This window comes from Mastomys coucha, unplaced genomic scaffold, assembly GCF_008632895.1.
Source record: "Mastomys coucha isolate ucsf_1 unplaced genomic scaffold, UCSF_Mcou_1 pScaffold14, whole genome shotgun sequence".
NCBI classification, from domain to species: domain Eukaryota; kingdom Metazoa; phylum Chordata; class Mammalia; order Rodentia; family Muridae; genus Mastomys; species Mastomys coucha.
The window spans coordinates 89393104-89403957 of record NW_022196896.1 but is presented as its reverse complement, the minus strand read 5'-3'; the positions used below and the strand labels follow the sequence as shown (position 1 = coordinate 89403957).

Here is a 10854-nt window from a genome sequence, read left to right as displayed (position 1 = left end):
GACATCTGCCCTGTAGGGGCCCTAACCTCTAAGCCTTATGCCTTTACGGCCCGGCCTTGGGAAACAAGGTATTTATCTTTGTGTTTTTGACCAACGTGTTTTTAAAAGATGTTATTTTGTGTGTGTGTGTGATGGGTGTGGTGCAGGTGCCCCTGAATGTGTATGCAGGTATTTGGAGGCCAGAAAAACAACCTTTACTGTCATCCCCTGGAACACTGTCTACTTTCTTTAAGGCACAGTCTCTTATTGGTCTATAACTTACCAATTAGGCTAGACTGGCTGACTTTTGATCCTTTGCTTCTTTAGCACTGGGAGTACAAGCATTTTTACATCTTGATGAGGCTGGAACTCAGGTTCTTGTACTTATTAAGCCAGGGCTCCACAGATGTTCCCATCCCTGATTATTTGTTTTTAATTTTTATTTGGTGTGTGCCTGTGGTTATGTGTTCATGGTGGGTACATGCCAGTGTGCACATGAGAAGGGCAACTTTTGGGAATCAGTTATTACCTTTTACCTTGTTAAGGCAGGTCTCTTATTTCTTCATTATGTGTATATACCAGACTGGCCAGCCCACAAGCTCTTGGCCTATTCTGATTCTGCCTGCCATCACACTGTAGGAGTGCTGGGATTAGAAGTTGCACTTTGGGGCTGGTGAGATGGCTCAGTGGGTAAGAGCACTGACTGCTCTTCCAAAGGTTCTGAGTTCAAATCCCAGCAACCACATGGTGGCTCACAACCACCCAAAATGAGATCTGACGCCCTCTGTTGGTGCATCAGAAATCAGCTACAGTGTACTTATGTATAATAATAAATAAATCTTAGAAAAAAAAAGAAGAAGTTGTACTTCATCTGGCTCTTGATAGGGCTTTCAGAGCTCAAGCTCAGGTCATCAGCCTTGTTCAGCAAAGGCTTTCCCCTCTGAGCCACCCTCCTGCTGGCCATGGTTTGAAATTTTAGTTCACTCCTTTATTTTTTTAAATCTCTGTGTCATTTCTTCCTAAATTTTAATTGGTTTTGATCTACACTTTTATGTTTGCTGTGTGTGTGTGTGTGTGTGTGTGTGTGTGTGTGTGTGTGTGTGTGTGAGGGTTGTGTGTGTGGAGGCCAGATACGGATTTTAGGTGGCTTTAATTTCTTATTGCCTTATTTTTTTGAGACAGCATCTCTTACTGGACCTGGAACTCACTGATTTGGGTAACCAGGGAGCCCTAGTGATCTTCCAGTCCCCATCTCCATGATGCTAAGGTTGCAGGCATCACTGCCACACTCAGCTTTTGTGTGGGTTCTGGGCATTAGGTCCTTATGCTTGTGTAGCCTGTATGTACTGAGTGATTTGACCCAGCCCCATAAAGTGTTTTAATGGAAAATAACTACTTAAGTTGAAAGGTAGGACAAACCTCTACAAATTATAGTTTCTTTCTAAGATTTTAAGTATGTGCATATATACTTTAATAGTCCTTAGTCTTTAGTGAGGAGAGAGAGGAGCAGCATCAAGCCAAACCATTACAAATTTTTTGTTTTCTTGAGACAGTGTCCTGGAACTTGGACAGTGTGGACCAGGGTGGCCTTGAACTTACAGAAATCTGCCTCTGCCTCCCAAGTTTTGGGATTACACTGTGTGCCACTCATACCCAAGCATTACGGATTTTTAGGGTAGTCAGGTGTGTTTGTGCATGTGCATATGTGTGGAGACCAGATGTTGACATCAGGTGTCTTCCTAACCCCCCTTCACTCAGTTGACTCATGCTGCATTCTTGCTGAGCCTGAAGCTTGCCAGTTGCTATCTGACTAGCCAGAGTAGGTCCCCTTACCTAGCCCTGCATCCTCCACTCTCAAACCTTCTCTCTGCCTCTAGAGTGCAAGACTGCCATGTACTCCTGACTTTTACGTGGGTGCTAGGAATCTGAATTCTGGTCTTCATTCTTGCATAGCTAGCATTTTATCTCCTAAACCATCTCTCCAGCCCCCCCAAACAGTTGGTTTTGGATTTATTTTATTTTATGTGATATGTGTGTGTGTGTATATATGTGTATATATATGTCTTAAGTTATGTATGAACCCTACATGTATGCAGGTACCTGAAGGAGCCAGAAGAGGGCATTGAATCCTTTGAAATTAGAGTTGGATAGTGGTGAGCTACCATGTGGGTGCTGGGAACCAAACTCAGGTTCTCTGTAGGAGTAACAATTGTTCTTAACCGCTGAACCATCTCTCCTGCCTCACAGAGTAGTTTTTAATGCATTAAAGCTTCTTATGTTTTGGTGTATATGTGATAAAATGGTATTTGGGAGGATTTTGATTTTGATTTTTTAGAGATTTAGAGGGAGATGAGCATAGCATTTGTCTGTAATCCCAACACGTGGTATGCAGAGGCTAGAGGATTTGTTCAAAGTCATTTGTTACCTAGAGGGTTTGAGTCCAACATGGGCTTATGAGACTTGCCTCAAAATACCAAAAAAGAAAAATTGATAATGGAAGTCACTAAGTACCAGAAATTCTTCTTACTCTCAGAATCAGCATACTAAATTATGTTTATTTTCTCAGAAAGACAGAGTCCATAGATGTAATGGATGCAGTGGGAAGTAACATTGTGGTTAGCACAAGAACTGGAGAGGTAATGAGGATTTTGCCAAGAATGCATGAAGATATTAATGAAGAATGGATCTCTGATAAAACCAGGTGTTGTCTTTAATTTTTTGCAGTTGATTTTAAAAATCTATGATTATTTTTTGATATTTATTTTATGTATTTGAATGTTTTGCTTTTATGGATATCAGTGTGTAGCACAGTGTTATGGACAGTTTGTGAGCTGACATGTGGGTGCTAGGAATTGAACTTGTTTATTCTGCAAGAACAAGTGCTCTTCTTTTTTTTTTTTTTTTTCCCGAGGCAGGGTTTCTCTGTGTAGCTCTGGCTGTCCTGGAACTCACTCTGTAGACCAGGCTGGCCTCAAACTCAAAAATTCATCTGCCTCTGCCTCCCAAGTGTTGGGATTAAAGGTGGCCACTACTGCCCAGCCCTCATAGTCATTTTTTTTTTTAAAGATTTATCTTATTTATATGAGTACACTGTAGCTGTACAGATGGCTGTGAGCCATCATGTAGCTGCTGGGAATTGAACTCAGGACCTCTCCTTGCTCCAGCCTGCTCGCTCCGGTCCAACTAGCTCGGGCATGATACACTGTAGCTGTCTTCAGACACACCAGAAGAGGGCATCCGATCTCATTACGGATGGTTGTGAGCCACCATGTGGTTGCTGGGATCCGAACTCAGGACCTTCGGAAGAGCAGTCAGTGCTCTTACCCGCTGAGCCATCTCGCCAGCCCCTCATAGTCAATTTTTAATGGACATTTTTATATTGCAAAATGGTATAAACTATTGAAAAATCTGAGTTTTTATAAAGAGAATGAGAAAAACAATCAACTCGGGTAGTTATAAATGCTGGGCATAATGGCACAAGCTTATGATCTAAGCTACTTAGAGGCCGAAACAGGAGGATATGGAATTTATGGACAACTGGGAGACTTAGACCTTGTCTCAGAACAAAGATGCAAAGGGGCTGGATATGTAGCTGAGCTGTAGAACATTTGCCTAATATATTCCAGGCCCTGGTTTTGATCTCCAGTACTTGGGAAAGTAAGTGAAGATTTTTTTTTTTTCAAGACAATATCTTCCTGTGTAGGTCTGGCTGTCCTGGAACTCACTCTGGAGACTAGGTTAGCCTTAAATTCAGAAATCCTCCTGCCTCTGCCTCCTGAGTACTGGAATGAAAGGTATATGGTAAGGCAGCTCTATCTATTGCCACCATCCTTGTGTTAGGTATTTATTATTTTGACACCTTAAGTATTTCTATTTAAGTAACATTTGTTATAGTTTTTAACTTTAAAATTATAGTTGCTCCTTAGCAATATTCTATATATTGTATGATTTCTTTTGTGTAGGTTTGCCTATGATGGACTAAAACGTCAAAGACTTACTGAACCAATGGTCAGAAATGAAAAAGGGCTTTTAACTTATACCTCCTGGGAAGATGCACTCTCTCGTGTAGCTGGAATGGTAAAAATTGAAATGTGTAGTTTTCACAAAACAGCTTTGCCATGAAGACAAGGCATATCTTTCTTTTTTGTTTTCTTTCTTTCTTTCTATCTCTCTTTTTCTTTCTTTTATTTGTTTTAGACATGGGTTCTATTGTATAGCTCTGGCTGACCTGGAACTTGCCATGTAAACCAGACTAGCCTTAAATTCACAGAGACTTGCCTGCCTCTGCCTCTGAGTGCTGGGATTAAAGGCATGTGCCACTACACCCATTCTTTTCTTCTTTTTTGCCAAGATTATAATTTGTCTCTATTTGACATTTTAAAAATTTATTTATGTATATGAGTGCTTTATTTGCATGTATGCCTGCATGACAAGAAGAGGGCATTAGATTCCATTATAGATGGTTGTGAGCCACCATGTGGTTGCTGGGAATTGAACTCAGGACCACAGTACTCTTAACTGTTGAGCCAGCATCTCTCCAGCCCTCTATTTGATATTTTTGACAGCCATATCTCAGACATGCTAGATACTTTCTAGGATTTAACCTATAGATTACTGACACATGATCTCTACCTTCCATCTTGTTATGCTAGAGAAAGAGGCATAATTATTGTTCTATCAGGACTGATATGAGAGAAAACACGTAAGGGGTGTGGACACCTAACCAAAATTATGGTAGTAAGATGCCTTCCTAAAGATAGTGACTCTGGAGCAAAAAGCCTAAGAGTAGATATGAGCTTGCCAGAGCAGGGGGGGTGGGCAGGGTTTACTCACTTGTATTGAGTATGCTTAGCATGTGCAAAAGCCTGGGTTTAATTACCATAGCCAATAAAAGGGAAAAGAATAAAGTTCCCTGATGAAAGACACTTTGGACAAAGAACAAAAGCCTAGGGGGAATGGGAGATACTTTAGAAGAGGTCGGATTTAAGGTAAACTATAACTCTATGATTTTCATTTTACAGAGGTCATATCGAAGCTGCTTTGTTCCTAAAGTAAAATACACAGTTTCAGGCCAAGCTGGAGTCACTCTCCTTGGCCCCACAGACTACTGCTGCATCTCATGTTTAGGCTGAGTGAGCCCTGTTAAGCTCTTTAGTCAGATGCGCCTTCCTTTTTTTCTGCTTTGCATATTGTTCAATATGTTCTTATTGATAAATTTGATAAAGTGTATAGTTATTCTTTCTTTTTTTTTCGAGACAGGGTTTCTCTGTATAGCCCTGGCTGTCCTGGAACTCACTCTATAGACCAGGCTGGCCTCGAACTCAGAAATCTCCCTGCTTTTGCCTCCCAAGTGCTGGAATTAAAGGCGTGTGCCACCACTGCCCAGCAGGAATCAATTTATTAGAAAGAAATATAATTAAGTGGTTCATTGCATTCAGACCTAAAATATATTAAATTCCTTGACTGTATGAGTATTTTGAGAACTCATAAGTTATTTCAATAATCATATGCTAATTAATTTAATTCACCAGAAAAAGAAAAAGTTAAAATTTTGTTACTTGCTAATATTTTTTGACAACAATGTCTTTTTAAATTCATGTTTTATATATTTTTTTTCATTTTTGTAATTGAAATAGAATTGCATCACTTCTCTGTTTTCTCCCTCCAGACCCTCCTAGTTACCCATCCCTGAATCCCTCTCATTCCCCTCACACTCTCAAGTTGATAGCCTCTTTCTTTTTCTTTTTCTTTTTCTTTTTTTTTTTTTTCCTTTGGTTTTTTCGAGACAAGGTTTCTCTGTACAGCCCTGGCTGTCCTGGAACTCACTCTATAGACCAGGCTGGCCTGGAACTCAGAAATCTGCCTGTCTCTGCCTCCCAAGTGCTGGGATTAAAGGCGTGCGCCACCACCGCCTGGCCTTTTTCTTTTTTATTGAAAAAACTTTTTCATCAAAAATATTTTAATATTTTATATTTATATTTTATGTATATATGTTATATATGTAAATTTATATACATGCACAAATACAAATAGAGCCTATCAATCCCATTTTTGTTGTTTGTGTATATATGATTTCAAGGCTGACTGCTCTGTACAGGAAAACCTATAAGGGGTTCATTCCTGAGAGAAGCTAATTCTTTTTCTCCCAGCAGTCAGTTGCCTATAGTTCTTTGTCTAGAGGTGAGACCCTGAGAAATTTTCTCCCATGTGAAAATGTCTGTTGATATTGTTATTCTGGTCTTGTTTATGCAGCCTTTCTAGGAGATACTGTTTCACAGCAGACTTCTGGTACCTTGGCTCTTAGAGTCCTTCTATCTTTCACATGGTGTTACTTGAGCTATATAGATGCAAGAGCCATGTGTAGATGTGTCTGTTGTGGCTGCGGTCCCCACAATTTGTTGATCTCTGCATTGTTTCTAGTGGTTCTTCTTTCCAGGTGCTGTAAAAAGCTTCTTTGGCAGGACAGCCAGGACTACACAGAGAAACCCTGTCTTGAAAATAGCCAAAAAAAAAAAAAAAAAAACGCTTCTTTGGTGTGGAGTAGTAGCTATACTAACCCAGGAAAGATGGCTGTGCATTCTGATGCTCTGGATACTTGAGAATGACTTGTTTTATTTTCTGAACAATCATGGTCTTTGCTGATTAGGTCTCTTAGTGATGCTCTTTTTTTTCTGTATCCAGTTACAGAGCTTTGAAGGCAAGGCTGTAGCAGCGATTGCAGGAGGCTTGGTGGATGCGGAAGCCCTAGTAGCTCTGAAAGACTTGCTTAATAAAGTTGACTCTGACAACTTATGCACTGAAGAGATCTTCCCCACTGAAGGAGCTGGGTGAGAAACATTAAGCTGTGCTCCAGGTTCTGTTTTGGATTTCATTTTGATTTTTGAATCTCATGTAGCCCAGGCTGGTCTTGAACTCTGAAGCAGAAGAACTTTCTGTCTTTACTTCCTAAGTACTTGGATTGAAGATGAGTGCTACTGTTCTCAGCTAAGGTTTTCCCTTTTAGTTACAGAAAAGAGCCACATTTGTAACATCACTGTCAAATTTCTGACACACTGGGTTTTCTAACATACCAGTGTGCTTTCGCGTCTAAGTCAAACCAAACAGCATGAAAGTAGAGGTAGGTTAGAGGGGAGCTCTGGGGGGAATGAGAAGTGATCACATTACATATGTATGAAAGTGGGATTCTAACCCATCATGTGTAATTAACACATGCTAATAAAAGACTTCAATAAACGAAACCAAAAGCTAAAACTTACAGAAGAATATAGTCCTTAATACATGTTGTAAGTTTAGTTTCATTTGGACACACCTGCCTGGCATCGTGGTATGTGTGGTAATCTCAAACATGTGGTAGTTGAGAGAGGACGACTGCTCAAGTTCAAGGCCAACTACTTTATGAATACTTGTGCATGCAAGTGTACTGGGATTTATGATCAGAGACTAGTCTGTGGACTCTTGCATGTATTAACTTTATGTATATATTATAGCATATATTAAGTTTACTTGCAGGGTTTTATGTTGTTATTGTTTGTTTTTCTTTTTAAACTTGAGTTATTTTTTATATTTTTAGCACAGATTTACGTTCCAATTATCTTCTCAATACCACAATTGCGGGTGTGGAAGAAGCAGATGTTGTTCTTCTAGTTGGTACAAATCCACGTTTTGAGGCACCGCTGTTTAATGCTAGAATTAGAAAGAGGTAATTTAATTTAATCCTTTTTTAATAAGAACCTTAAAAATATGTGATTGTCTTTGTTTTACATATGGGAATGATATTCTAGGTGATTACTAATAAGTGCTAGTTGTAGTGTTACTAGAGGAGAGGAAAATTCCTAACATTCATTCTACCCTACCCCGACCTCTCTGTCTTTGCTTATAGATTTGTTTTATTTTATTTTGAGTTGGTCTCATTATGTAGCCCTGGCTGGCCTAGAACTCACTGTGTAGACCAGGCTGGTCTAGAACTGACGAGATCAGCCTGCCTCTGCCTCTTGAATGCTGGGATTAAAGACATGTACCACCCTACTTGGCTTCCTTGTTAATGAATGAGGGTCTCATGTGGCCCAGGCTAGTCTCTAGCACACTACATAGTCAGAGTAACCCTTCCTTCCTTTATCTCCAGTGCTGGCATTATAGGTGTGTGCTATGAAACCTTGTCCTTTGCTTTTTTTCAAAAACAAGATCTTATGATATAGTCATAATTTGAACTTTCAGACTGGTCCTTCAGCTTCCACTTCTCTTCATGAATTACGGGCATGTTTGTTTGTTTGAACTTTATTTTATGTATGTATATGAATGTATGCATGAGCATGCTGTAGTGCAGCGTATACCTGGTAATCAGAGGGCAGCTTTTAGGAGCTAGTTCCCTCCCTTCACCTTGTGAGTCTCAGGAATGGAACTGAGCTTGTCAGGCTTGGTGGCAAGCACCTTAACCTGCAGAGCAGTCTTGCCAGTTCCACCCTCTGTTTTTTGTTTTGATTTTGGTACTAGGGATTAAATTCAGAGCTTTTCTTGCATCTACATAAGCACCTGCCAACTGAGTTGTCGCCTTAGCCCCATCTTTTATAGCAGTTTTGTTCTTGTCCAGCATCTATCTAGAGTCACATTGCAATTAATGTCATGACATTTCAGGCCCCATTTTTACTTTTTTTTTTTTTAATTTAATTTATATTTAACTTACTTTACCTCTTGCTCACTGCTCCCTTCCAGTCACCCCCTCCCCTTCTCTGAGCGGGTGAGGGCTCCTATGGGTATTCCCCCAGCCCTCCCCTTCCCCCATCCCCACCCCCTGGTCCTGGTACTTCAAGTTTCTGTGAAACTAGGCACTCACTCTCTCACTGAGGCCAGACAAGGAAGCCCAGCTAGTAGAACATATCCCACATACAGGCAACAGCTTTTGGGATAGCCCTTGTTCCAGTTGTTCAGGACCTACATAAAGGGCAAACTGCACGTCTGCTACATATGAGTTACGAGGCCTAGGTCCAGCCCGTGTATATTATTTGGTTGGTGGTTTAGACTCTGAGAGTCCCAAGGGTCCAGGTTAGTTGACTCTGCTGGTCTTCTTGTGGAGAGTTCCTATCCCCTTCGGGGCCGAAATCCTTCCTATTCTTCCATAAGAGTCCCCAAGCTCCATCCACTGTTTGACTCTGGGTTTCTGCATCTGTCTGTGTCAGCTGCTCGGTTCAGCCTTTCAGAGGACAACATGTTCCTGTCTGTAAGCATAACAGAATATCAGAGTGTCAGTGATTGGTGCTTGCCCATGGGATGGGTCTCAAGTTGGGCTGGTTATTGGTTGGCCATTCCCTTAGTCTCTCCTTTATCCCCTTTCTCTGCATTTCTTTTCTTTTCTTTTCCTTTCTTTTCTTTTCTTTTCTTTTTTTTTTTTAAACTGGCCACTGCTGGGCAGTGGTGGTGGTGGTGGTGCACACCTTTAATCCCAGCACTTGGGAGGCAGAGGCAGGCAGATTTCGGAGTTTGAGGCCAGCCTGGTCTATAGAGTGAGTTCCAGGACAGCCAGGGCTATACAGAGAAACCCTGTCTAGAAAAAACAAACAAAACAAAACAAAAACTGGCCACCTACATTTTAAACTCAGGGAACAATCTTAATTTTTTTAAAAGATTTATTTATTATATATATAATATTCTGTCTACATTTATGCCTGTATACCAGAAGGAGGCACAAAAATCTTATAGATGGTTGTAAGCTACCATATGGTTGCTGAGAATTGAACTTGGGACTTCTGGAAGGGCAGTCAGTGCTCTTAACCGCAGAGCCATCTCTCCAGCCCTCTCTGCCCTTCTTGTAGACAGGATAAGATTTGGGTGGAGAGTTTTGTGGGTAGGCTGGTGTCCTTATCACTTCCCTGGGGCCCCTGCCAGGCTACAGGAGGGGTCACTTCAGGCTTCACATTCCTACTGCTAGGAGTCTCAGCTAGAGTCACTCCATAGCCTCCCTGGAGCCTCCCCCATCCCAGGTCTTTGGCTGGTCCTAAAGATGTACACACCTACCCCCATTTTACTTTTTTATAGAGCACAGGCTAGTTATTTTGTAGAACACCTCTCACATCTACTGTCTTTTTCATTTGTGTTGTAGACATTTACAATAGGGCAGCTGTATTATCTATCTAAATTATTATCTCATCTGAAAAATGGTTGAGAATGAAAGTGAGTTAGTGCTTCAGGATGACAGGTAAACTCAGCACTGCTTCAGACAAACAAGAATTGCAGTTACCACACTCACAAAGAGTTTTAAAAGATAGCATGGTGGTGGTAGTGCACACTTTTAATTCCAGCATTCTGGAGGCAGAGGCAGGCAGATCTTTGAGTTCAAGGCCAGCCTGGTCTGGAGAGTGAGTTCCATGACAGGCAAGACTACACAGAGAAACCCTGTCTTGAAAAACAAAAAAAACAAAAAACTCCAGTAGTTTTGAAGGAGGTAGCTCCATAGTACTTTGCAATAAAGAATAAATAAATGACAGTTTATTTTTATGGATATTTGAGAAATAACTAAGTCTGCCATATAACATTTACTGAGAAAGAAAATCTACAGGTCAGTTATTCTATGATAGTTTTTGTTTATATTAGACTTGTACTTAGGATTACCACACTTTTATTCCATGAATTATTTATATATTTTTACAGCACTCTTATTTTGAAAGGTATACATTAAATTATATGTGTTAAGATTAAATGTCAGTGAATTCTTTTGTGCTTTTGATATTTTGTGATTGTAAGTAGAGGTAGGACTTAGAATTGTTGAGACCAAAGGCTATGCTTAACTTATTTGGCTCTAAAATTGTTTTGTTTCAGCTGGCTTCATAATGACTTAAAAGTGGCCCTCATAGGTAGCCCAGTCGACCTCACTTACAGATACGA

At 40.5% G+C, this 10854-nt stretch overlaps 1 protein-coding gene across 1 annotated transcript in view; it reads left to right on the top strand.

Moving 5' to 3' along the window:
* The window catches only part of Ndufs1 (NADH:ubiquinone oxidoreductase core subunit S1), a 39363-nt gene that overhangs the window by 13235 nt on the left and 15274 nt on the right, over positions 1–10854 (top strand). The window contains exons 7-12 of the mRNA XM_031368987.1: positions 1–68; positions 2546–2680; positions 3942–4056; positions 6661–6806; positions 7550–7678; positions 10789–10823. Of these exons, the coding sequence (XP_031224847.1) occupies positions 1–68; positions 2546–2680; positions 3942–4056; positions 6661–6806; positions 7550–7678; positions 10789–10823 (628 nt within the window). The remainder of the gene's footprint in view (positions 69–2545; positions 2681–3941; positions 4057–6660; positions 6807–7549; positions 7679–10788; positions 10824–10854) is intronic.